We start from the raw sequence: 26,418 nt of genomic DNA, 5'->3' as shown, positions 1-26,418 counted from the left end.
CCTTGGCTCACCAACCACAGACACGGACACGTCCAGAGCCTCCCAATGCTCCCTGGAAATCTGCATTATTAAAATGAACTGATCCCCAAATCTCTTACTTTATTTGTGTGAGTAAGCATTTGTTAGTGGCACCCGCACCCATGTAATCACAGCAGCCAGCCCGTCTCCCTCCATGGTGTTCAGTTCCCTTGAGCTCATGGGAAAAAATTGATTTTTTTTTCCTTGCAAAGCTGTACTGATGACATTTTGTATATCTGTAGACAAATGTCAGTGTAAAATAAAGATTTTAAGTTTCTTCTGGAGATAAACTTGATGTTGCTCTAAAGTCACCTCTGGCTTGTACAAGAAAATACCCCCCCACACTGACAGAAGTAAGAGCTTAAACTCTTTCCATTTAAAGATCTTTCATCACTTTACCATCTGTTCAGTGCCATGGGTCATAAACACTAAAAGGGAGATTAAGGCAGGTTGGCAGGGAAGATATCCATCGGTATTACTGAGCACCTTCTAAGAAAATACTTTTAAGAATCCAGAACTCAAAGGGTGGTGCAGGGAAACCAGACAGACTGAGAGGCATTAAGAAAGGACATCTGCTACTGAGATGGATCATCACAAGGAGTTCATTCTAAATCTCAAACTTCTCCCAAACCGGTGAGAGTGGCCAGCTTCCTCTGCAGCCCCTTGGTCAGCCCATCCGTTGCTGAAAGCAAGCTATCCGGATCGTCGGTGTAAAAATGAGAAAGCAGATGGCTTGTATTTAAATGACCTGGGAGCCCAGAAGTCCTGTGCCCAGGAAGTTCAGTACAGGAACGTACTGGCCTCCCATCCCTGTGGCTTCTTACTGGGAATCAGAATGATCAGGCATGGCCCTTCCCTATCACAGGGGCCATGGCAGAGCTCCAGCCAGCCTCTGCCAACAGGCACAATGAACAAGAATTATTTATCTAACATTTCAGTATCACACTAACTTAAAGAAAATGAGATTTAGCTCAGAGCCATGTTTTGGCTTTCAACTTTGTTAACAAGGAAACACTTTCATAGGGACTTAAATGGTTTTGGACATTTTCCTTAGACTAGCAGGAGTAGTGGGGAGGTGACAGCATCCTTTCAAGCCCCTTGTTAACATTTTAATGGCTGATTGCTCATTAAACTGAAACGAATGGGTAAAGCAATCACTATGTTACCCGAACGTACACCACAGTCCACAACACGCAGTCGGCCTCTCTTCTGAACATGAGCATGAAGCGCTCTGAGCCATGAAGACAGAAACCTGATTTCAGAGATGGAGGGCACTGACATTTCCAGTGGTGCCTGTTACTGCAGTGCAGGCTGCGCAGGGTGGAGGTTAACAGTCCTCTGGAGGCTGAAATAAGGCAAATGCACTTTCATGTGAGATCCCTGCCTCAAGTTCCACTCCAATTACTTTGGAGTTGTGTTTTTCTCTTTTTTCTTTTTTTTTTTCTTTTTTTTTTGGGGGGGGGGAGGGAGGGTGAGAGGAGATTGGTTTGATTTCATCTTTTGTCGTAAACATTTTTAACATTTGTGACTATATTGAGAAAGCATGTTCACTCATCGGCTTCTCATCTTCCTTTCAAAAATACATCACTCTACAGAACCTAGCATCTGCACATCTCAGAAGCTAATTGCAAGTCTTTCTGCAGGCTTGGAAGATGATCATAATTATGTTCTGTCTTTATGCAGGAACCACCCGCTGAAATTCCCAAGGGGGAAGCTGAAAAGCAGTGCCCAGGGAGCATCCGCACAGGGCTGGCAAGCTGAGGGCCACCTGAAGGCTGCAGGTCAGTAATGCTGCTTATTGCCCAATATTTTTTAGTCTTGGACTCAGTAAAGATACAGGAAGTAATTGCTTCTGGGCTTTTACAGAAAAGGTTATTTCTATTTTTAGCTGTGGTCTCACTATCCCCTCCCTCCTGACCCAAAGCAGCCTGCCAGCCTCGCTCCCCCAGGGCGCAGAACCAGGAGGCGAGCAGGCATTGCAAGGCTGGAAGGCGCCGGCCTGCAGGCTCACCTCTGAAAGCAAGCTCCTGGGAAAACGTTTTACAGGGATCCACATTTAATGATGCTTCTGAACTTTGCTGCGTACAGGGCTGGCCCACCCGCCCTCTGTGCCTGGCCACATCGTGCCAGAGAGCTGAGCTGTGCTCTGCCGCCCCTGCTAGCTGAGCTAGGTTCACGTTCACCTCCTGAAGTCCTGAAAGGAACTGGCATGTGCATCAAGCCATAGCAACACCTTCCTCCCATATGCCTTGCCGTAGACAGAAGCTGCTTTTGATTTATACCAAGGACAACGCAATTCCTCAACTGAGAATTCCCAATTTACACACCTAGAATTAGACAAGGACTCATGGCTAAAACGTTCCTTGTTAGAAGTGTCTTAGAAGCGAGACATTCATCATTTCCTATGCTAAAGGCCTCTGTTAATTGGATAAATGTCTCTCTACGTGAGAAGTACGGCAAATCACTGCGCTTTCAGAAAGAAACCCTATTTTCTACTTCCCAGTGTTTCATACTTGTAGACTCATGTTAGTTACTTGATGTTATTTCTTCAGTAACAAACGGGTAGGACTGCATAAGGAAAGCCAAAGGCACATTCCAGCAAATTTCAAATCTCTATTGCAAAGCACGACTTTGTCGTCATTTCTGCTTGTGAGAAGTGGGCTTGATGAGCTCTTCCACTGATACGAGTCAAGAACTAAGCTTCAGATACATATTTCAATTGCTTTTTACAAGTGCAATTGACTGCACAAGGTGCGAGTCAGTAAGAAATCAGGCTTGAAGTGTTTTCTAAATAAAAATATAAGCCTTTTTAACCTAATTAGTTCACCGATCCTTCCTTTACATAACAAATATACGATGTGCACTGTTCCTCTCACTCCACTGCACTCACGCACGTGGAGCAAAGAAGGCTGGATGTATCAGCTTCTTCAGCTGAGTTCTGGCCACATTTTCATCTTCCAGACCTAATTATATTTAACCTAAATCTCTTGCTAAATCAATGAAAGAAAAGCTGCTCCTCTCCCTCATAAATAGGAACATCAACAGACAATGAGTGCACTGAGGCTGTCCCAGGGCGATGCAATACGGTCACCCACCAACACGTAAGCTAATTTTAAATTTTAAAATGATGTGTTTAAATGATGTGTTTTAAATGATGTCACTTTCATAAGGTCGCCCTGATGTCAAGCAGATGATCTGAAGGCAGAACACTTCTGTTTTCCAGGTGAAAGACATCAGATCTCAGCTCCAGATCTAACTAAGGCAATGGGAAGAGATGTTTCGTAACCAAATGCCAGCTCACCACAAACACAGGCCTCCTCATACGGGGAAGTGGAGACCACTTTCACCCCAAGGACAGCAGCCACGCTGCATCACCACCACTTCACACCAAGTGAGAGGGGAACTGCACTTTCTCTTGAGACCACGAGTGGCAGGAAGGTGGCCACCCTTCAAAAAGTAACTCTATTAAAAGTTCTGCCTGCAGCTTCAGCTCCTGGAAGCTCTGTTCTTCTAAGCCACCCCATTTCTTTGAAGCGTGCTTCCAGCACCCAGCTTACAACGACACCACCTGGCAGCAGCACAGCATTGGTGAGGATCCTTAAGCAAACATTACAAAAGGAAAGCAAACTTGAGCGAGTGTGTCCTCCAGCAGAGCGAGTGTGACACTCCTGAGTGTCCATGCTCTGAGGACACTCAGGAGCATGTCGCGATGTACTCTACTAGCTGGAAACACCGGGAGGCAGTTCCTGCTCGGCTTTCCGCAGCTGTGCAGGTGTTGGAAGAACAGCACCCAGCACACACGGAGCAGGTTTTCTCAACACACCGGAGCCACAGTGCTTGTTGTGTAACTATCACAAAACCACATGCTTAATAGGCATGAAATACAAAATACGCACAGACAAGCAAGTAGACACTTGAATAAATTAAAATATACCGCAGTTAAGGGTTTTGCCAATATTTGCCTAAATAAATCAACTAGAAGATAAAGCTTTTCATAAATAAAAGCAGGGTTTTAGAGAATTGGTCTTGAATTGTTGCAAATTTCTTCAGAAGCCAGAGGTTTGGCCTCCAAGTTCCAGCTGCAGATAACTTCTGCAGCAGAGTTATGAGAGCCTGAGGCAGATCACAGAGGGGACTGGAGGACTGAATTCATCCCCGGTATAACTCCGCCGGGGACAACGTCAATCCAAATTGATATTATGCACTCATTTGCTGGGTGCAAAGAAGCCATCTAATTAGAAGCAAATCACATATTAAACACAATACAGCTGACTCGCAATAATACCGGAGTCTCTTTTCTCTCTTCTAATGTGGGTAGCAGAAGGTCTATGGTTAAAAATAGAAAGCCTTTCTTTATGGTGACAGCTAGCTACTTCAGCAAGCAGAAAAGGGACATAAATGTACCTGGTGCCTCTTTGCACTCATGCAGGAAGCAGCAGCCATTGGAAATACATGTATTATTTAAGGTTTGGAGGTAACAGGAGGCAAAGGCATGGTACAGCAAAAGGCTGCCTTAAGACACTGCTACGTATTTGTTTTAAGGGTTTAAGTTTGAATTACAAAACAAGCGTCCAAAAAAGCTCTCTTAACTCTATTTTTCTCCATAGTGTAACTCACTCTAGAGGTGGTTTAAGGTAATATTAAGGTGGTTAAAATAACATTTCTCCTTACCTTTATCTGGGCTGAGGCATTTAATGGTGCTTGCATCATCCATATTCCAGTGAGAGAATCAAGTGAACAAAATACCAGAGGAAGCAGCAAAGACCATATGTACATCACTGATATTTCCAAAGCCTTTTTTAAATAATAAAAAATAACGTTGCAGGTTGGTCTTTAATGCAACATCTGAAAGTTCCTAAGGATGCTGGCTGCTTCTGGTCTGAGCAAGCTCATTTTTTATTCCCTGTATAGTAGTGTATCAGGAGCTGCTGACAGGTAGAAACCAGCACAGGAGCTAAATGAATGTTACCAGCCTTTCACTGCAACTCAAGTGTTCAGCCACCTGGGATAATCTTTTATTAACTCTTTGCTTCCCCACTCTCAGATAAGATACATGCACCTATTTTGTTTCACTCCAAGAAAAAAAAAAAAAGCACTCAAGGAAATGCTTGTGTATGTTAGGAAATGAGTAAAAAAGATAACTCACTTGTAATTCCTGAGGGATGGTTTTCATTCAGTAGGAAACCAACATTAATGGGGAGCTACTTCATTTGAGAAGGAAAAAAAATAATCTCCTGTTTGTTTGAATACCTCCCCTGTGTTCAAACAGCATCCCACATACTGCTAAGGTATACTCCCATGCTTGCTTAGGTTGAGAAATCAAGTCTACAGTTGCTGATTAAAAATTTGCAAGCTGTTGTCTTCAGACTTCTGATTCCTTTTCTTGGCAAAGACAATGTATCTCCCTCATTAACTTGCAGAGAAAGATTAATGAAGAATTAGGGAAAATGGCCAACAAGCGATGCACATCACTGCATGCTGTGTCCCCAGACACAAGATGGCAACACTTTCAGGTCTGCCTAAATTCTAGAGAGAATTCTCAAGGTGCATCTTAGTATGAGGGTGCTGCCTAAGAAATCCCAACTAGAAACAGCTCCTGCCTGCTTATGTGCCACTGAAATACACAGGGTAAGACAATTTGTGCCTTTGAGAACTTGAAATCTAAACAAACAAGCCTGATGAATGGAAAATGTAGTTTCCTTTAGATAAGGAAAACTGATGCAAGGGAACAGGGTGAGAGGGATGAGTAGGCAGCTCAAAACACAGAGCACAGCTGCTGGAGAAGCTGCCACCCTTCATCCTGCAGCTCTCAGACACGGTTGTTCTTCTTTACCCCTCCACGCCAACCACAGCAAGTGAGGTCAATGCATTTCTGCTGTTTGACATCGGCATGCTGCCCTGTAAGCGTCAGGCTCCAGTCTCGATCTGCTGAAGTACCTGAGTGGCTGTGCAATGCTTACAATTACCTTTCATCTGATTCAGTCTTTCCACAGCAGAAATGTCAAGTCTCGTTCATAGTTTCCAGTTGTGAGAGCCAGACTGCCCTGCTCAGCCTCGATGCTATCTCATTTTCGCACCTTAGGCACCAGTCAGCATTCCAGACGGATCGATAGTCTGCAGGACCTGACATGAAAACTCTACACCTCTCATTTAGGCATGAATTCCACTGTCCTCGCCATCTAACAAGCAACTCCAGGATTTGGCCCGCGCCTATGCTCAGCAAAACATTCCGTTTGCTTATTCTTTTTCACTACTAACTGTATATCCCCTGAGATACCATCTCCAGAGCAACCCGGTTCAGGTGCACTTCAGGAGCATTTACAGCAGGAGCCCCCTGGGGCACCCTGTATTTCCATCACATTGCATTCCTTTTCTTTCTGTTGCATCCACTGCAATTTAATATATACTTCCCAGGGCAAACACCCAGGACCCTCGCTGCTGTCCTATACCACGCAAACCCAGGCTGACAACACACAAGACAGTGGCAGGGCAGGAGGCACAAAGATACTGCACACATCACCATGAAACTTTACATACAAAAAAACACACGCTGCATACTCGGTTGAGGTTTGGCAGACGTCCTCCAAGCTCCTGAACGAGACGATCATTTCAGACACAGCCTGCTTGACTGCCGAGGCACCAGTTACTCCAGGATAAGCAGTGGTAAGTCCCTACACAGAAAGCAGTGCACATTTCACGCGCTGGTGAGTTATTTGCTATTAAAATACACCAATCCTCAGCAAAAGCAAGTCAAAAACTAGATCAGACCGGAATATTTTAAAGGCAAAGTACGTGTAGCAGCTGTATATATTCCGAATGAACACATCAAATACTCACGGGAGCCACTCTTCCTACAGTGCATCCCACGGATATAAACACATTTATGAGGGACATCACATTTAGTTCTGTGCCCACGAGGGCACCTGGCTTTCAATACCTGAAGCATTATTCAAAGTAAAATACCAAGAAAATAAGTATTCAGGAGGTAGCAGTTCATCTTTCAAAGCTAACAGATTTCTATGTGACAATTATTTTAAAGTCCACAAGAAACCCAGCATGAAAATGAATGATGAGTATGAATCAACATCCATTGAGAAGAGCACAAATGTGATGAAATTTGTATCTGATTTGTTGGGCTGTTGGAAAATAATCCATGTAAATGTTACAAATGATCTTGCCTTTCTTTAAAAAGGCTAATTAACTGATCAGCCACTCAATTTCAATCAAAATTTGTTGGTTTTCAGTTTAGTTTTGATTTTAAATGTCAACTACCCAAATGTGAGCCTAGAAAATGGTAACTAAGTACCAATTCTGAACATACATCATCCCTATTCAATAAAATACTTTATCTCTGGAAGCTTCACTATGCAGTTAGAACAGGGTCACAGAATATGCATCAGCAAAGCATTTGAATGCACAATTCATCAGCTTTTTGTTTGGTTTTGTTTTTTTTTCAATTGCTTTAGTGCAATGGAGACGAAGCGGAGAACATAACATCCACAACGTCACAGATCTTCCAAATAACTTCTGACAGCATGGCACCGAGCGCTCACCGAGAGCCATCCAACTCCACACCAGCGAGTTCCATACCTCACAATTCATGGCACCACTTCAAGCCCTTCTATAAATCAACTTCAGCACATGTGGGTGTCAGAGTTCTTCAGTTTTTGTTCCCATAGCTACGAATGTACTTTACCACAGGAGGAAACAGCAGGTGGCTAAGACAGAACAAAATCTCCATTCTTTTATCATATGAAGAGTTGGAAAGTTTGAAATAAAGGTTTTATTGCCAAATGTTTATGGATAGTTACGAAGATGAACATAATCAGATCAGCAAGCCATAGGATCCTTCCACACATTTATTACTCAGTCAACAGGAAATCCAACCACACGCAGTAAAGTGACGTTCTGCCTTTGTATCTGATGGTGCCACAGGGTTGCACAAGCCAGTGCAGAAATAGTTTGTTTTGTTTTAATCTGAAGTACACATTTCCTTTGATTTTCTTGTGCTAACCATCTAGTCTTGAGAAGAGCAAATGTAAATAAGGCCAGTATCTGCCAGCTTGCCAGGTACCCATTCATTTCTTGTCCTATAATAATTCCCCACAGGTAATAATCCTCTCCCTCTGGCACTGCTGATAAGGCAACAGTATATATACACTTTTAAATCAATCTCCATTTGGTCTTGACTTAATCTGGAACAGATTCGATTTGCAATTTCCCTGATTCTCCTAGATGCCTGGCTCCTAAGGTCATGACACGGTGCTCTGCACTTTTCTATCAAAAGCAAATGAAAGGTTTGGAACAGCTTGTGCACACACCAGAACTTAATCAGTGTGGCTGGAGTGCTGTGAAGCTTCATCCATCTCTATTTTTGCTTTGTGCAACTTTTAGATCAGTTTTAAAGACAACTCCTCTTGTTCAAAGTTCCCAGAATCCTACGGGATTCTCTGATAACAGGCTCTGCTCTAAAGTCTTTCTAAAACCCACATTGCTTTCTGTAGGCCACAAAGAATCTTTTAAATTTAGCCCAGGGTCCCTAGTAAAAGCCACATTTGTCAGCAGAGTGGTAGTGTTACTGAAGCCACTCCATCTCCTGCAGCATCCCTGACCCATGCTGGGCTGGCAGTGGCCACAGGCTGCTGGGACAGGGAAGGGAGAAATACTCTGATGTGAGGGTTGGCAGGAGTGGAACCCCATAAGTAAAAGGTTTTCAAAATAGAAAAAGATGCCATCATAGTATCACACTAATAATTCACAATGTATCGTAACCATCAACAGCACCATGCTGGAGATCAGGAGGAAAACAAATTATTGATGTGATATTTTGTAGGTTCAAGAACAGCCTGTGTTATTTTTCAGGCAAGAAAACGAACTACTAACCTAATGCACAATCTTCCCATAATCAGTACTGACAGCAGAGCTCGCTCCTTTCAGCAGCAGCCATGGCAGGCTCACTGCTCTGCCCTCACGGCTGCCCTACGCTCCTGGGCCTCCAAGCCTGGGAATAGAAAAGGCTGTTGAGGAACCAGCAAGAGCCGGCTCTATAATTTCATCTTAGCTCCTTTTCTAATTTAGAGATGAGAATAATTTAAATACTTCATGGGCAGATTTTCTTCATCCAAGACCCACAAATTCATCTGCCCATTCAGTGTTTTCAGGGAATCCACGTTCATCTGAGAAAATCTGTATTGGCCAAAGTCAGAAGATGCTTGTGCCTAACCAAAGAGGGGGTCTCAGGCAATAGAAGAAAACAAAAAGGACAGGTTCAAATGGATCTCAGGTCTTAGACAGCCTTAAGAACCAAGCTATCTACCCCACTTATCCAATCCTGCTGAGCTCTGAACTGCCTTGCTGAGTACTCTGTGCCATTACAGCCCCAGCAACACACCCAGTACGCCTGTACACTGTAGTTCTGCTTCCTACCGTGTCCTATAAACAAGTGCCCAATATGCTCGCAGAGTTATGAGTAAAAACCTGAAAGTGAGAGACACATCATCTGCTCCACCTTGCTTAAGCAAAAGCATTTTTGGGGGATAGTTTACACTTTTTGCAGAAGTTGGAGCAAAATCTGCAGCTGCTCCTGTGATTTCTGAACACTGCAGTTTTCAGGCAGTCAAGCCAGGAAGGGCTGAAAAATTACATAGTGGGGTAGTCTCAATGACTAAGAGTAGAAGACGACCTGTGTTCTTATATATAAAAGCAGCTGTGTTGCACTCACCTCCATTGTTCTAAACAAATTGAAAAAGAGAAATGCATTGCTCTGTAAAAGAGCTAAGTAGGTAAAGCTTTCACGCTTTGTTAAACTTTCCAGACACTTGAGGGTGTTTAAGATTATGATGCGTGTTAATTTGAGCAGATTTATTATCTACGTGCTCTGAATGTAATGAATGCTTCACTGTCTTGCATTTTCTGCTTAAATACAGAAATCTTCCTAAAGAAAAAATGCACCTATATGTTGTTTCAGAAAAAAATTAATAAATAAATAAACACAGAAAACATTTAGTCACACTGATTATATCTGTAACAACAAAAGCCTAATTTAAATGTTTTCCTAGAACTTTCTTTTGTTTACACATATACAAATCCAAGTGCCCACAACAGTGGTCAGAATAAAACAGACTTCCTGAAGCGTTAGGAATTTGTAAGCACGTGAGATTTTGTTTTGAAGCTGAAATTATCAACTATGAATTGCCACAGCCAGCTCTACTACAATGGAAGATAAAGAAACTCCAACAGAATTTGCATTTTTACATTACAGGTGAAAGGCAAACAATTCAAAGCTCCCTAATTAGAGCATCCAGCTGTTGTTGTTAGAATAAGGAAAGCAACATGAGGAACAGCTGTTACAATGCAGATTTCCATGCCACTGTACCTGGAGCAGGGCAATGAGCACATACATGAAATATGCACAACTTGATATATGGAAGTACAAATACAGAAATATAGCAGCACAAATATGAAAAGGCCAGAGATTTCATTTAAAGTACTTTGTGGGAAGTGTTAACAGGTTCCATGGAATAACTAATTCACTCTTTGCTAATGTGCAGAACAGTCTGGAATTGACATTATCTACAGCAAAGTAGCTCCATCGACAACAACAGAATTTCTTGTTTGTTGAGAAACTTTCTACACAATTTTATCCTGATATGCCAATACCATTTCTAGTATTGCAATGTAATACCATTAAACATTGAGTAAGTAGAAAATGCAGTTAGCAATGCCTATTCATGTATCTAAATGAGAGAAGTATCAACATTCCACATTTACTTCCCACCAGTTTAACTCAATGTGCATATTTGTCAGCTTATTAAAAGCAGACAGGCCAAATCAATCTGACTTTTCTGAGTACCTGGTTTCTACATGTAACACTTAGGAAAGATTTAGAGAGAAGTCTCCAAACCTGGCTTCCAGCTCAGACTCTTTTGGCATATAAAGAGGGGAGATGAGTTGGCTCAAGAAAAACAGCCTGTGGCAACTGAATGTGGATCCATGAATTCCAAGGCATTCACGTCCCAAATTTACTTACACTCCTGTTCTTTTGTCATTGCCTTCTTTCAGTTCAACAGCTCAAGTGGTAAGCCAGCTTCCAACCACATTTTCTTGGGATGAGCTCCCCCCCTTTTGCTGAACTGACAAACTTGAGATAAAGTTTTGCAGCAATGGTACCAACTTAGGTATGTGCTACTCAGGTGTACGTGAATTGATAGACCTTTGCTAATGACACAATCTTAATGACAGCAGGAACAAAACACGGTCATGTTCTGCTAGAGAACATATCGGCTGTCTGTACATGAGAAGAAACATCTTCCTATTACTTGGGTTGCAAAAACTTCTCATAATTTAATCAAAAAATGTTAAAACCTTGGCCAGAGAAAGGAAATGTTGATGTAAATGAAATAATACGAATATATTAATGAAGTCCAGTAGCAGCACCAGCTGCAGAATTATAACAAGACCAAAAAGAAGATGGTCTCATGCATTCCTTAGCTACATTACTCTGTGACTTGTATATAGTAAAGGTGAACACAGAAGCCTACAAATACCTGCAACTACTTGTAACAGAGACAGGGACTTTGAGCAAAAAGCCTCAATGCATTTTGATATCACAGAAATTAAAGTATACAGTTCAACAGATAATGTGCAGAGAAGGGTGCAATTTGCAGAGTGAGAGTACAGATGAACATCCAAAATAAGATATCCAAGTCCTACTTGAAAATTTAGGGCTTGATTCTTCACTTCCAAGAACTCTTTCTGCAATGCTTTAATTTAAATTACCCTGAACACTGGTGCGGAATTAAACAGGTCACTGGGAGGAGGCTGCTAGTCCTGGATAACTCCCCCTTTAAATGCTCCTTTTTGCTGTCAGCTGAACTGTTGTTACTCCTTGGTTTTAAATAGCTTTCAAACTCAAGACACATGAAGGGAGTGGGGAGCAGACCCTTCCCCAGAAATGCCAACGACAAGTGGCAAATACCCTAAGCTCTGGAGTTTTTTCCCTTTTATTTTTTTTTCCTCCCTACAGCTTGTTTACTGGATTGTTAAACATTCTGGCAGCAAATAGAAGGGGGTGGGGAGGAAGATGAGCTGCCACATTTCTAAAATTAGCATCTTCTGCCTCTGAGAAGCCTGTGGAGATTTAAAAAATTAGGTTTCTCTGCAAGATGCAGAGAGATGTGGAATTTAAACTGTTATACGGCTCATGTCTTAAGCTCTGTTTTATAGCAGAAAACTAGTTCACCTTCCTCTCTGCTCCCAGCTGTCAGTCAGAGACTATTACCACAAAATGTCAGGTCCATTTTATAGAAAGTAATTGTATTCATTTGCCCTGTCATCTGCAAGCAGCTCCATAACATCTTCCATGCCAGCTTGCCTACAAAGTGGCAGACTCGCTCCCATTTACAGGTCACTCCTGCTGTGCTGCTGAAAAGGAACGGCGAGGATTCCAGCTCACCATGTGCTCTCCTGTGTCGTTTGGTCCTCAGGAATCAGGTAGGCCCTGCTCAGACAACGAGTTATGTCCTTCTTCAGCCTTTAGAAGGTAAGCATTCATAAAAGAAGCTGCTGTGGTTCAGTAATTGCTGTCTTAGACATGTACATGCAGACATCACTGTTACTGTACTAATTCTGATTCCAAAGTAGAATTACATAAAGTGACACTGATTTTAAATACACATTCTGTCGTGCAAGCAGAATTAAGTGACATTTTGATCTCTGTTATCAAAAAAAAAAAAAAAAAAAGCCCTCTATTAATATGCAAAATATGACTTCTTTATCTCCAGAATGAGAAATGCTGTATTAAAAATAAAAGCAAGCTGTATGGAAGCGCTCTGCAAGCAATCTCCCCAGTTACTGGATCTGCTGAGAATGAATGTCACCAAGTAAGGCCTTTTATCTGGAGGCATGTTTGGGGGCACACATGTTGAAGGAGACTTATTTCTTTGTATAACCTCAAATATATCCCAGAAGACAAAAGGAATTCTCTCCAAATTTGCTCCCAAGTATCACCAACAGGGAAAAACACTGAAAAAGATTAATCATTTGTGGAGCAGCACAACAAGCAGACGCTGCTCTAGAGGCTGGCATTTTATCACGTTGAATGACAGAATGAGAGCATTGTGTTTTTTTTTTTCTCTCTAGACTTCAGTCATGCACAGCCAAGACCATGCAGCAGCTTTGACAGGAACGAGTTCAGTGGCCTCAGTTCTGGTTCAAATACAACTGCACCTAATGGCACGTGGGCTGCATGACGTGCGGGACGGTGTAACAGTGACCCACTAAGGCAACATTACCTGCAGCTCAGAGCATGTCACTGCCAGAGGAAGAGATCTTTGCTTTACCTCTCTGAATTAGGAAGTGGGGATGAATACAAGATGCTGAGGAGAACAGAGTTAAAAAAGCATTCTAACAGTTTGTACAGTAACTTGAAGATTACAGTTATCTGCTTTTGCCTTGATAACCTTGCATTAACCCCACAGACTGTCCCTACGCTACAAGCTGTAGACTAAAACATTCTTTATTCTGTTTCTTCTTCAGAACAAAGCCACTTCACAGGAGTAAAATAAGTACTTAACCAAGCACAACAACATCTCTTCAGGTCCCAGACCTCTTCCAGTTCCTGAGCCGTAGCTATTCCAGTAGGAGAGTAAAGTGTTTAGCTAGCCTGATTTTCTCCATACCTGTTTCCCACATGTAAAATAGATGACAGCAATTTTATGCCTCACCGTGCCATAAGTGCACAGAAGCCTCTGAGATGCTCTCAACGATGTAAATAAAATATCCGAGACCTGTGATAGCAGCCAGCTATTTTAAAAGTCTGATGCACTTTGTTGCATATCTGACCCAAGTGAAAATACGTACTAGGAGTAGTTTTCAGTCCTAGACAGCTTTATATGCTACACTACCCTGATGTTTCCTATCACACAATGCGGCAGTGCAGCTCCCCCAGCACCCCACACAAAGCTACAGCAACCCCACGAGGAAACAGCAGGTACTTTTTTATCATATGAATGGAAATAGGTTGAGTTTCCCATGCTGTTTTCACTACCTTGGAGCAAGGTTGGCCTTTTGAAGAGGATGAACCCCTCCCTGCCAACTGACTCCGACCGCTTTGCATCCCCAAACTCGACATGCAAGAGTATCCTGGTGACTGCTAAAATGCCTGCTAACAGCACATAGCTCTTGCTTGGGGTCTGAATATTCCAGCATACTCCTGTTCCAAACTAGCAGGGCTGCTTCTCTGTCTACTTCTTGGGGTTTCTTATTTTTTCTGCTTAAAACTGGGTAGCATGTCAGTGAAGAAAAACACACCAAAAGATGATAATGAAATTCACCTTGATGATGTTTTACTGCATCCCACTTAAGCTACAGGGCACAATTAGAATGGTACAATAAAACCACAAATTCCAAAGTTTAATATCATATCATTATGCTGGTTTTATGTAACACAATGCCTCACCAAATAACAGTGCTTCAGCAATCCTCAGTTTGATTTACCATCACGCCACTAGATGAATTGAAAACACAATAATTCTCAAGCCACAAAGAGCCCCCAACTAAAATAATACTGATGATGATGATAATGATGATGATGATGATGATGATGATAATAATAATAATAAAAACGACATCAGTTGCTGTATTCCTGAAGATTAACCAGCCTCCAAAACCAACATTCAGACTAGCACCACAAGAGATTAGCTAAAATGCTACAGTGGGACAAATTAGTGGTTTATTCTACTCCTGTTACAAATCTCCTTCCTTATAACAAAGGTATTTGCCTAGAATATCTCTCAGCACTTTTTAGATATCAGAAATACCAGTGAAGAGTACTGCAGGAGAGAATTCTGAGAAGATTGGAAAGGTTTTCTTCCATGATTTCTGCAACAGCAAATGCCCAAAATCATACATGTACTTTAGGCTAAAATTTGGTTTATATATAGTCAAGTCATAATAGTTACTGACTTTAAAAGTACACGGGATCACAACATATACTAAGCAAAATAACATTAAATGAGATGTTTCAGAACAACAAAAAATAAACATGTTTAGTTCCAAAAGGGAAGAAATAGATTCATTTCAACATTGTGAAATACTTCTGTAGTATGATCTGAAATTAAAAACAGTAAAATGCAACTTATGTGCAACCAAACATTTCACGTTTGGTGAAACTACAGAGATTCAAATAAATGGCTTCATCAAGCTTCTCCAGCCATCTCTTTAAGGGAAACCACTGCCCGCAACAACCCAACGAATTTAGTCTGTCCTCAGTATCCACAGGCCATGGTTTGTTCATTCTTGGTAATAAATTATGAATACCCCCCTATACACATCTGTTACTCAAATCACCAGCTAAATAATATATGAATAAATGAAGAGACTCCTCTTAGGGGAGAGAGCTGTGGGGAACCGAACTTTGAACGATGTGCTACAGCAGCAAGCATCAAAGCGTTACTATCAGGTTTGACCTCAGCTGGGTTTTATTTTTTAAAAGGGCTAGAACTGAACTCTATGAACATGAATGGCTAAACAGCAGGGGCATGGCATGAAAGCTTGCCCAGAAAATATATGGAAGAAATACAGAATGAAGAAGAATTAAACCCTAAATGAAGAAAGTGGGTAGAAAAAAGAAAGAAGTGATGTAATCTGAACACACAAAGCCTGCAATAAAACCAAAGGTGGAAAATGGCTACTCACGAAAGCTTCTAAATTCATTCTAATTTTCTGTAATTCTAAGCTTATTCTAAAGACACAGACAGTCCTTGACAATATTCACCCAGTCAAACCAACCACGCAGCTATGCCCAGTAAAAGCACAAACTTTGTTATTCTTAGTAGTTCATTCCGAGATGTCATAAATTTCTAAACACATGTGCAAATAATTTATAATTTCTGTTATGCAGAGATCTTACTGCTGCTTCAGGCAAAAAGAATCCACATTAAAATACATCTTCAAATCTGTATTTCAAAAAAATGTCTTTGGAAAGGGGAGAAAGTGAACGCTATACTGCATTAGGCTGCATCTCCACATAAAACGACCCTGAGGTATATTCCTAGAACATCCAATTAAAGCTTGTTAGACCAAAATTTGAATGGATTTGAAATGAACCAAAATTTCCCTAAGAGATCAAAGGATGAAGAAAGCATTCTTATGTCACAAAGAGAAGGTAAGGGGAATTAGGCTCATTCTTACACGCCCTATCTGATTACGCTCTTTCTAAATCAAGTAGTCGTGGATTATACTGGCTACGTTGATTCCTTGGGCACAATCTCTGATGTGTTGCTAAAGATACCTGATCATTAGCCGGTCCGTTGAATTCCCTACCAGCATTACATACATAAGCAATTTTTCTTTCTTCCTCCACGGAAGTAGGTTGATCTTGGCAGTGCTACTTTTAGTTCTGTCCTGTGGATGTTTCATTACAATTACATCCGAAGCAGGACAGTACGTCCAGGTAATTGCCAAGGCCTCCTTTTTCAGTATGCCTCATCCACTGAGAGCATAAGCATCACCTGTTCAGGTGCTGGAGAAAATTTATTTCTCTGTTGCAGAAATGAAGTGGAACAATTTGTCACTGCACAACCTGCTGTCCCTGAATTACCTAGCTATGCCATGTGTTTCACAACAGAAAAAATAGCACGGGACTGTCACACAACTCACTCCAACCTCTGACTTTTATTACTGCCTTGATTTTTTTTGTTCTGATCGAAGTGGGAAAGCTGCATAGCTTGGATGTTACTCAGAATCAGCTAACAACTTTTACTGAGAAGCAAAGAGCAAACCGCACGCAGCACTATCAGTCAAATTACCTGAATTCACTGTAAGAAATAAAATTATGGTCTAAACCAGGCAGCAAACCAGCCCAGACTCTCTGTTGATATTTACTGGCAAAATCATTCTGATACCAGAACTGATTTATGAGCCATCACGGCTGCAATACGCAGGGAATACAGGCTTTATCTGTATCCTACATGTCAGTAAGATGTCTGTAGGATCTAACATCTGGTACTTGCACTATTAAAACACTTCTCCCAGTGGAGGACTGATTATAAGCATCACAATAGTACTGTGGCAAATGGATGCTAGAAGAGTAGGGAATGTTATATATAAAGCCTACAGAGAGAAGAAAAACACAAGAATAGAACTGGTCCTCTGGAAGGATATCCCTAAGGTCACTGGTTCTGTGGACACAGAAAGAAAAAGAAGGTAGCGGCACACCCCACAAGAGAGCAAGTACACGTTCCGCAGAGCTCAGAACAAACCCTGGTCTCCCTTCTGCATTTGCTGAGGACCTGGCAGTGTACAGCACCTGACTGCCTGCGGGTGCTTTCGACAGTTAGATGTGTTCCATGTGTTAGCTGTAATTTACTTGTCAGTCATTTACTTGACTAATTGCCTACTCAAAGTGGTTCATCACACACGATACCTGAAGTGTAACAACCACCACTGAAGATGCGATAGATTTGCCCTCAAACAGAAGACACAAGTAACACCATCCTCTATACAAACATGCTTCGTCATGAAATGCGTAACTGGCATGAGCATACAAAGAACCACGAAAACACACAATGCTGGAGAATAAGTTTCTGATTTAAACGTCTGATGATTGCTTAAATGAACGATGTACCATAGCCTAAGCCAAGAGGGACGACACAAGCAAATCTGATCAGCAGAACCTACAAAGCAAAACTCCTGTATAACCAGCAAGAGGATGCCGGTACGTCAGACCTCTGTGGCAATTAGCATAAGGGTTTCTATTCCAGATAGCAATGATTAACAACAGTACGAAGTGGTATGTAAAATACAGCACGCTGCATTGTGGGGTGGTCCCTCTAATTTAAAAGGCAACCTCTGTTCCCTCCACCAGCAGTCTGCAAGGCACACATAAATGTAGGGTCTGTAGCTAATGAAACTGCTCTGCTGTAAGCAAATTTCATGGAATTAGGAATTGCTATGTCTTGAGCATTACCATTTCCCTGATGCAGTTCATATTTAATTTCCAGTAAGTGGAATGGATTTTAATTTACTTAACACTCTTTTTATTCATCTAGATACTGTGGCCATAATTAATAAAACATGCCAACAGAGATAAAAGAGCTTCTGAATGACAGTGTACTGGTAAGATTTTTAAGAAATAATATCCTCTAAACACAGTCACCGACAGCTAAATTAATATCTCTGGACAAGTGAGAAAAGAGTTATCTGATGTTATCAGAGTCCAACTACAAAACAACTGTGCCCATAAGCACAAGTGCAATTTATCCTCTAGCTAAATTTCAAGTGTATATGGTAAAAAGAATAAATTCACCTACTGTGCTTCTGCTGTGGGCTTCCTAAATCCATTGTCTTCTAGAGATAGGATTATTTTTTCCCCATCTGCCTCTTTCAGAATGTAAAAATACTCAGCATTTTCCCTCCGTCATGCTCCCTCTTCTGCAAGTCTCTTTCTGTTTGTGTGAGAAGGCAGTTTAAGTTTCATCCCATTTATTAGCTCAGCCACTGAGGAATCTCTGTCAGTTTTCTGATGGTACAAGCTCCTCTACTTGTAGATAACACCCAAGGAAATGGGGGAGAGAGAAAAGGTAAGATTTTATCTGAACTACTTTTGCTGGAACAATTAACACTTCCCTGCCTGGCATCTCCTTTCCTGGTATCTTCAGTGTCAGGTTCTCCGTGGCAATAGGAAATTCCCTTTGACAGTTGTTTAATCCTCATGCTCCTTTTCAGATAGCCTCCGCTTTTCTCTTCCCCTGCTTATCAAGAAGTGGTACCTGATACCACCGTAGCCATGACTTCTTACAACCGTACGAGGCATCCCTTTTCAATCATGCTAAAGGGAGTAAGGATCCCAAATTCCATGGACTTTCTAAGTCTACTGCGATCCTTAGTCACTAACAGCTAAAAATTCTAGAGATCTCTATTAGTTGGTGGAAAATAATTTGGTCATCCATTAGACATCCAATGTCTAATTTGGGTTATTCTTCAGTTACAGTATTTTTAAGCCTCTACCCCTGAACAGCAAAAATAACAGATCAAAATTATTTGCAAAGAAATGTACCTGTCTACCTACCACCTTTATCACAAAGCTCTTAACTTTTTGAGCTGAAAATCACTTTTGTTCCTTTGCCCTGATTTTACGCTCATGTAAAAATGGAGGATTTTGCTCCCCTTTTCTCAATCACCTGGGATCAGGAGAGAGTTTTAATTTTTTATCCCTGACCACAGTAACACTACTACAATGTAATTTTTATCTAGACCTGCATGTGAAAAATAAAAAAAAAAAGAAAAAAAAGAGCCTCTTCAAGTTCATTACAGGATGCACCAAAGGTTAAGGGGATGAAGATGATCTCGAAACAGGTGCAAAATCTTTTGCTTTCTCTTCCTTCACAGAGCCAATTGCCTGGGACTTCAGCATTTCAGGGAGCAGCATTTCATACCTTCTGAATGGTTTGAACACTTGGTCTCAATTCTCTATTAAAATTTTGGCATGTTAGCCCTAGGCATGGTTAAGCAAGCATTATTCAGAAACAGCTCTACTGATCATATCGTTATGGAAATGGTCAAAACTCTGTATTTGAAGATCTGATGCTTATCTAACTTTCACAATTATATAATGCCGCACAATACAGTACTTAATTAACAATACTCACATAGTTAAAAACACAAAATGAAAGAAGCTTTAAATACAAGAAGGTACGCAGGCAGAGCGACAAGGTGACATTATCATATAAAATTCAGGAAAATGCCAAGGCATATTTTAACATATTCAGATCCTTGGTGAGCTTATTGCCTGAACCTTACTTCTTCATCTCCATTCAGAGAGGCATCTCCTGAATGCCTCCCAATACCAAAGGGAAAAAGGAAGTTGTTATTGTAGAACAAAATAAAAGACTAAACCTGTTAATGTTTCTGTACTTAAAATGCATGCGAAACACCTCTCACAGTCCGGGTAATGGAAGCCTTGTTACTTGAGATAAGGACTTATGGCTAACAAAAAAAAAAACACACACACACACATTTGAGACACCAAAGTGTTTGTAGAGGCAACTTCCAGCTCTGGAATGACCAGATGCGCACACTACGTATGTTCCTTTACAGGGCTCCTTAGCTCCACTATTTGCAAGGGCTCTTACCGTTCATTAAGTGTAGAAAACCACGATGATCTGCTTCAGAAGACAACCAGTCAAAGTTTTTTGTTCTCTCAAGAAAGAAAGCATTCCTCTCTCAAATATGAGGTATTTGATCTCAGATCTAATTTGCAGAAAAAATAAAAAATAATGATAAAAAGAGAATTCTTGCTTGCAGACGATGAGCATTTAAATGTTTGAGAATGTAAGCACTTTCTAGAGCGAGGCAGGTTTCACATTATCACACAGATACGTATGGCTTGGATTTTAAAAAGCCAATTACCCAACTCTAAACGCAAATCAAAACCAGGCAATAGAGCATGTTTTACAACACAATGGCTAAGAGTAGCTTGGCTATAACTGCATTCATTTTTAGAGGGATTAAATTTACTGTAACTATCAGCAGATACAAATAATTCACTTGTGAGAACGTGTAGGAGGGAGAGATTTCATTTACAGTGTTTACAAGAGCTGCATCCTTTTGTGAGCTGGCTTGACTGACAGATTTAATAGCCAGATCTTAAGAACTTCCCACAGATAATGCCAATATCATGGAACTTTGTTAAGGAATACTGCATTCCCCCACACACCCCCATCTTCGACAGCCGCAGAGGCTAAACCTCACGCAGATGAATGAAAGGAACATTTTCCTCTCGCAGCATTATGAAGACTTGGTCTGTGATTGCTCCAGCACTGCTTCGCTCAACCCAGCACTCAGCTTACTCCCTATAAACATACTGCTCTTATTCTGACCACCTGAGCATCATTTTTCCCTATTTCTCTAGATTCTAAGAATCAAACTACAACCACTACATAGCCGGAACAAACAGTTCTACATCTCTCCTCCTGCATGGCAGCAGTAAACAGCCTCATGCAAACAGCCATTCCTGCAGCTATGCACACATGCTGTGCAGTATGCTGGGGTTTCTTGTGCAGTACTGGTCATGTACTGTAGAAGAACCATATTTCTGCATCACCTTTGTAATGGTACTGTTCCTAGGAACTGCCTAGTACCCGTGGAAATGGGATATGCATCCCCTTGTTCCAAAGTCTGTCCCTCTCCTCGGCGGGGTTTGTGCTTCCATCCAGCAGATGGCAACAGCGATGCACGCAGCCCCTCGGATCCGCAACATTCTCTGGAATGTGGGCATAAACAGTACTATTCACTGTGCTTTGAGTGTCCCACTTCCCTCCACGCACTCAGCAAATCTCTGCATGCAGCAACAGATACACAGGAGAAAGAATGAGGGAGTGGGAGGGAGGGAGAAAGTGACGAAATCGCTGAGGAAGGAGATTTTGGAGAGGAAACAGAAGGTAACATTCAGGTGATCAAGTTTCCTATTTCGTGCTCAACCATAAAGCCCTCTCTTAACACCAACACATCATAAGTTTACCATGCTTATGGCTTTACTTCAAGAGGGAATTCCACTTCTCTCACAAGTGACACAAAAATAAATCTACCGACAAATCTAAGTTCCAGTAACGAAAGTCTCTCCTATCACGTTAGCACACTGCTACACTTACGTGTGCAGTACAATGGTTTCTGCCAGCATGGAAAAGCCACCAATTCCAAAACATAATTCACTCAGTAGTTTTTATTGTGCTTTCACTAGCTAACTGCTACAGAAGAAACAGAGCTGGTGCTTGATTTGACTGCCTGGCCCAGAAAGGTGAGGCCAAGCCACAATATTCCGACCGGCAACGGAGAACCAAGAATCCCGACCTCTGCTTAACGTACCCTTGTGGCTCCCATTGCTATTTTGGCAGTTTCACGACCTCCCAGGTATTTGTCCTCACAAAACTCAAAGTAAGGTTGTTACGAGGTTAAGGGATGTCTGAACTGGAGGCAACAAACTGCACACCTCTCTGCTCCACTGCAAGTGTCAAATTCAATAGCGGTTAGAGTCCCAGCTGCCAAGGCACCTCAGTGGGGATGTCGGTGCTGAAACGAGTCAGGAGACTGAACACCTTTATGCATCTTGGCACAGAGCCTCTGAGAAGCACAATACTCTGTGCTCAAACAGGCAGGCAACAACTCTTTACTAAAGCAAGCAGGCAAAAGCCCCAATCAAACAAAACCAGGAAATAAATTAATCTAGGAGGCTTGATACATTCAACAGGCAATGGAAAACTATTTGGGATGGCAAGGCTTAAAAAGCTCACTTAATCCAAACTAATATCCTTATGGAAACAAATACCAACTTCTCAAAGAGAATAGAAAGCAGTACATGAATTATACCAGCTGAAAGATAAGACATGAACGTTCAGCAGTCAAAATAAAATGCAAAGTCCTCAGACCCTGCGTGGTCCAGATTTACTGCGGAGCTGTGTCTTGTAGCCTGCCTTCCTTCAGACAGAACGTGCATACGTGTAATGAACGGATGGATAAAAGGAAGACCACCGCTGCCCTCTAGTGTTAAATTACTGTCAAATATGACCTGAGGACCAAAGTTACTGCCATGAAGAACCTTTCTCCTTAACAGCGCAGTATGTTACATAAATGGCACGATTTCTTACAATTTTTTCACCTTGTAAGGGGGCATCAAACAGCTCAAAGGCTGAATTCCTTCAAAAGATGTTTACTCTAAGCTTTTGACAATATTAAGAACACTGTATGAGTGTGGGCAATAGAAGATAGCCTTCTTCACAAGCTGAAAATTGATTGTGTTCCTGTTTCTATTTCATCAGTCCTCAGATCCTTCTGATCCAGACCAATGCACGAGGTGAAAATACACCAGTTTGCGATCTCTCAAGTAAAACATCTACCTAAACTTTTGGCTGCTTATTTCAATGTATATTCTTGCAAAAAGAACAAATTTTGTTCACAAAAGACCTTTTTGTTTGTTTGCTCTGTTTTTAAATAAAAACCAATCTAATTCAAACAACAAACTCTCCTATCTAGATGGGGTGGCCGCACTTTTGGATTCTACCGATGGTATTTTGCAGGACAGTTCCAAGGCAGCTGATATCAAGTACACACAAGTGCCACCGTCCAGAAGAACTTACTGTGGTTATTTCATTACTGGAGAACGTAGGTGGAGCACTATTATTTGTTTCAGCACTGGTGATAAGAGATCCAAACATGACTGGAACCTGCCTGCTGTGCAGGAGTAGCAGATCCCACCTCATATCAAAATAAGACAGATGACAGAGGAGGAAGTGAAGTTGCCCAAAACAGTCAAAAAATAAGTTGGTGACAGAATCAGAACTATCCTAAGGATAGATATTCTTGAAGTCTTTCTTCCAACAGTCCGCAGACTCATGATTGCTTTTAATCACTGTAAACTGACATTGCCAAAGGAGACAATAGCACATTCAAACAACCTCTCTTGTTCATTTCTGCCTCTGCAGCACAAAGTGGGACAAACGGCAGCTTGCAGTTCTCATTACACTTTAGTCTCCATTGAGCAAGAAAAAGTGTTGAAAACAATTCTTGAAATTGAGACTATACAAATACTTCGGGATTTCATGTCAGAATTCTGTACTATCCACTGTCTACACTGTACCAAATCAAGGAGACTGCCGTGCTCAAGTTGAAACACTTGGAATACACAGCGTCTTTTCAGATTTTCTTCAAACTGCATCAACAAAAAGAAGAAAAGTCTTTTTTTGGTCACTCACTAATACAAGCAAAACTAGTAGAGCATCAGTTCACTTTTCATCCCCAGCTGACGGGCAATTTCACAGCACTGTAGCTCTACTCAAAGTTACTTTCAGGCAGCTGATGCTAACTCACAACCTCACTTGTGTCTGCTCAGCTAAACCTGCATGCTGGAGATTTCCATGGCAGCAGCACTGATCACGTAAACAAGCAGCATGTTAGAGCCACACGTTGAAGGCCATCTTAAGTGCTTCTCCAGGCTAATCTGATGTACCATATACCTAAACAAACAGGATTTTGCATGTCTGTGCATAGCACTCTTTCATCAGTTTAGAACGGAAAGTGAGTCTAGACATGCCAGAACATATTTAAAAAATAGAGGATTACTGAATTTGCCATGCATCTTCTAGATTTTGGACTTTCCCAATGCCGCTGTAATAATCTTGAATCACTATTATACAGCAAAATGATGTAAAAGTTAAATGCATTCCACTCCATGCATTCCTCATCCAAACACAACCTACACAAAGGGAGCTCTGATTTCAAAAGAAGCAGTAAGTTTTGAGAACTGTTCTTGTCTCAAATGGTTAGACAAATCAGGAAACCATGGATGATTGGTAAAAGTTTGAAGTCATCTAAGATTAATAAGTACTGACCGAAGTAGACTGTAGGTAGCTGAGGAGGATTTAACTGCATGGATTTACACCAACTAGGATTCTAACTTGATAGCTTGGTAAGTCCACCCTTCCCAAGTTTTCTTGCAGATGTATTCACTCAGATGAGAAAGCTGAAACGTCAATCCTTGAAAGCGTATGTTTGATAAAGCTGAAATGTCATTTTTGACAGCAGAGACTACTCAATCAAGCAGTTCAACAGTAGTATTAGCACTTCTCTATACACTGTTTAGCATTTATTTTAATACAAAAGTGAAATAAGCGAATAGAAGAGCTGCCACTGCAATACACAGCATTTAAACTGAGTCATTTTAGAGGTACTTAGGGAGATAAGAGGAAGCCAAACTCCAGTGGGTGTTCTGAGCATGTCTGCAATGCTCAGATTCCTGAGCAGGAGCACAGCTTTTGTTGGGTTCCGACCCACTCACGCTGGAATGCTGGAAGTGCTGCACAGGCACAAAGACGACTTTCTCCCCCTCCAACCAGTTCTGCCATCCCTTTGCATTTTGTCCTACATACCCACTGACAGAGCTTTATGCACTGCTTTATATAATGGGCAGTTGTTCAAGAGGCACTAAAACAATTCATCCCACAAATAAGAAGTAGTTCCCTAGAAGTCTGTTTCCATACTGCAGTAATAACTGGAACATGCCATCATCCTGCGGCACCGCCAGAGAACACCAACGTGATGCACCTACTGCACCTATCTCTGCAATTCTCTTTCACACCCTTTGCAAAACAATTTATGAGAAAGAGCTAGAAGAAAGAAATATCACCAAAGTTCTTTTGCAGTGTAACAGCAGGACTGGGGCAACCTTCCCCAGCGCATGCAGACAAGCTTCGATCTTGCGGTTCCTCTGCACAGGAAGATGAATTGAATGCAAAAGACTACAGCAGAACACTAAAGATCAAGGCTTAGGTATTCTTCAAGAGATTCATCCACTAAAAAGAACACCTCTTAGGAAGGGACCCAATTTGGAGAAGTACAAATATATGAGAAGATAAAGCTAAGAACTACTATAGTGGCAATCACTCATGGGCTACATTTGCACTGGCGAGCTGTTTTTAATCCAAAACAAATATATTCAACCTCATTAGTGCTAGTAAAAACCATACGTGGCAGTTCAAACAGTAAGCCAGCAGAAGAAAAAATTGATCTCAATTGCTGGAATTTCAGCTAAAATGATGGAATTAGTTCCTTTGAGAGCCCAGCTAAAAAAGTGTTGTCTACTTCACGTTCTGCTTTACTGCCTACAGTCATATTTCAAGCAAATGAGTCCTGAATTGAATACATTAAGTAGCAATTAAAGACCTGGGCTAAATCTACCATATTTTCAATACAATGAGCCAACTCCTCCTTCTTTGGAACCCTCCTATAGCACAAATTCATCTGCCACAGACATCAGTTACACAATTCCCTTCCTCCTACTCGATCTCCAATCAACACCTGATGTGCAAAATCACATCTGTAATCTCCAGAGCTTCCTAAGATAAGAACTCTTTCCTCTGAGCAAGCTGTCAACACTCAGAAAAGACCAACAGCCAACAATAGTTATTCTTTGAGCTCTGCAACTCGCAGCTCAGCTCAGACAGCTTCCTGGCACAGAGCCACAACCTGAGGCGCTAGAAATCTCTCCCCCCCAATCCAATTCAAGGAGGATTTTCCAGAAGCACTCGAATCAAGGAACAAAAGCTGCAATAAGTTTTGACAGTCTCAGCCTATGATGCTGATTTACATTTTAAAAATATCTGGCCCCAAATGTTTTAAGAAAGAATTTGGGTGGTTCTTGTCCTTCTTACAGCCTTCAGTGATGCATTCTACAACAATTCTCCCTTGTTTTCCCAGCATTCAGTGTTCCCTCTGGAATTCATCTGTTAAAGATTAAAGAATAAAATATTTAGGAGCACCTGGTGCTGCTGAATAAAGGAGCCTGGTTGAAAGCCAGAAATAGTTGATAAGCAACTACACACACCAGTGTCATTCACAGAAAAGGCTAAT

The 26,418-nt window shown here is 41.4% G+C and overlaps 1 protein-coding gene across 13 annotated transcripts in view; it reads right to left on the bottom strand.

The window, feature by feature from the left end:
* The window catches only part of PLCH2 (phospholipase C eta 2), an 83,144-nt gene that overhangs the window by 39,996 nt on the left and 16,730 nt on the right, over window positions 1-26,418 (bottom strand). The window contains exon 6 of one of the 13 annotated variants that reach the window (XM_072026866.1): window positions 20,151-20,268. The exons of the other annotated variants lie outside the window; for them this stretch is intronic. Within the exon in view, the coding sequence (XP_071882967.1) occupies window positions 20,151-20,157 (7 nt within the window). The 5' untranslated portion in view covers window positions 20,158-20,268. The remainder of the gene's footprint in view (window positions 1-20,150; window positions 20,269-26,418) is intronic. 13 annotated transcript variants of the gene reach the window in all.

The sequence above is a fragment of the Anas platyrhynchos genome, chromosome 22, assembly GCF_047663525.1.
Source record: "Anas platyrhynchos isolate ZD024472 breed Pekin duck chromosome 22, IASCAAS_PekinDuck_T2T, whole genome shotgun sequence".
Taxonomy (NCBI): domain Eukaryota; kingdom Metazoa; phylum Chordata; class Aves; order Anseriformes; family Anatidae; genus Anas; species Anas platyrhynchos.
The sequence above is the reverse complement of the archived record's forward strand: the minus strand, read 5'-3'. Positions and strand labels throughout refer to the sequence as shown.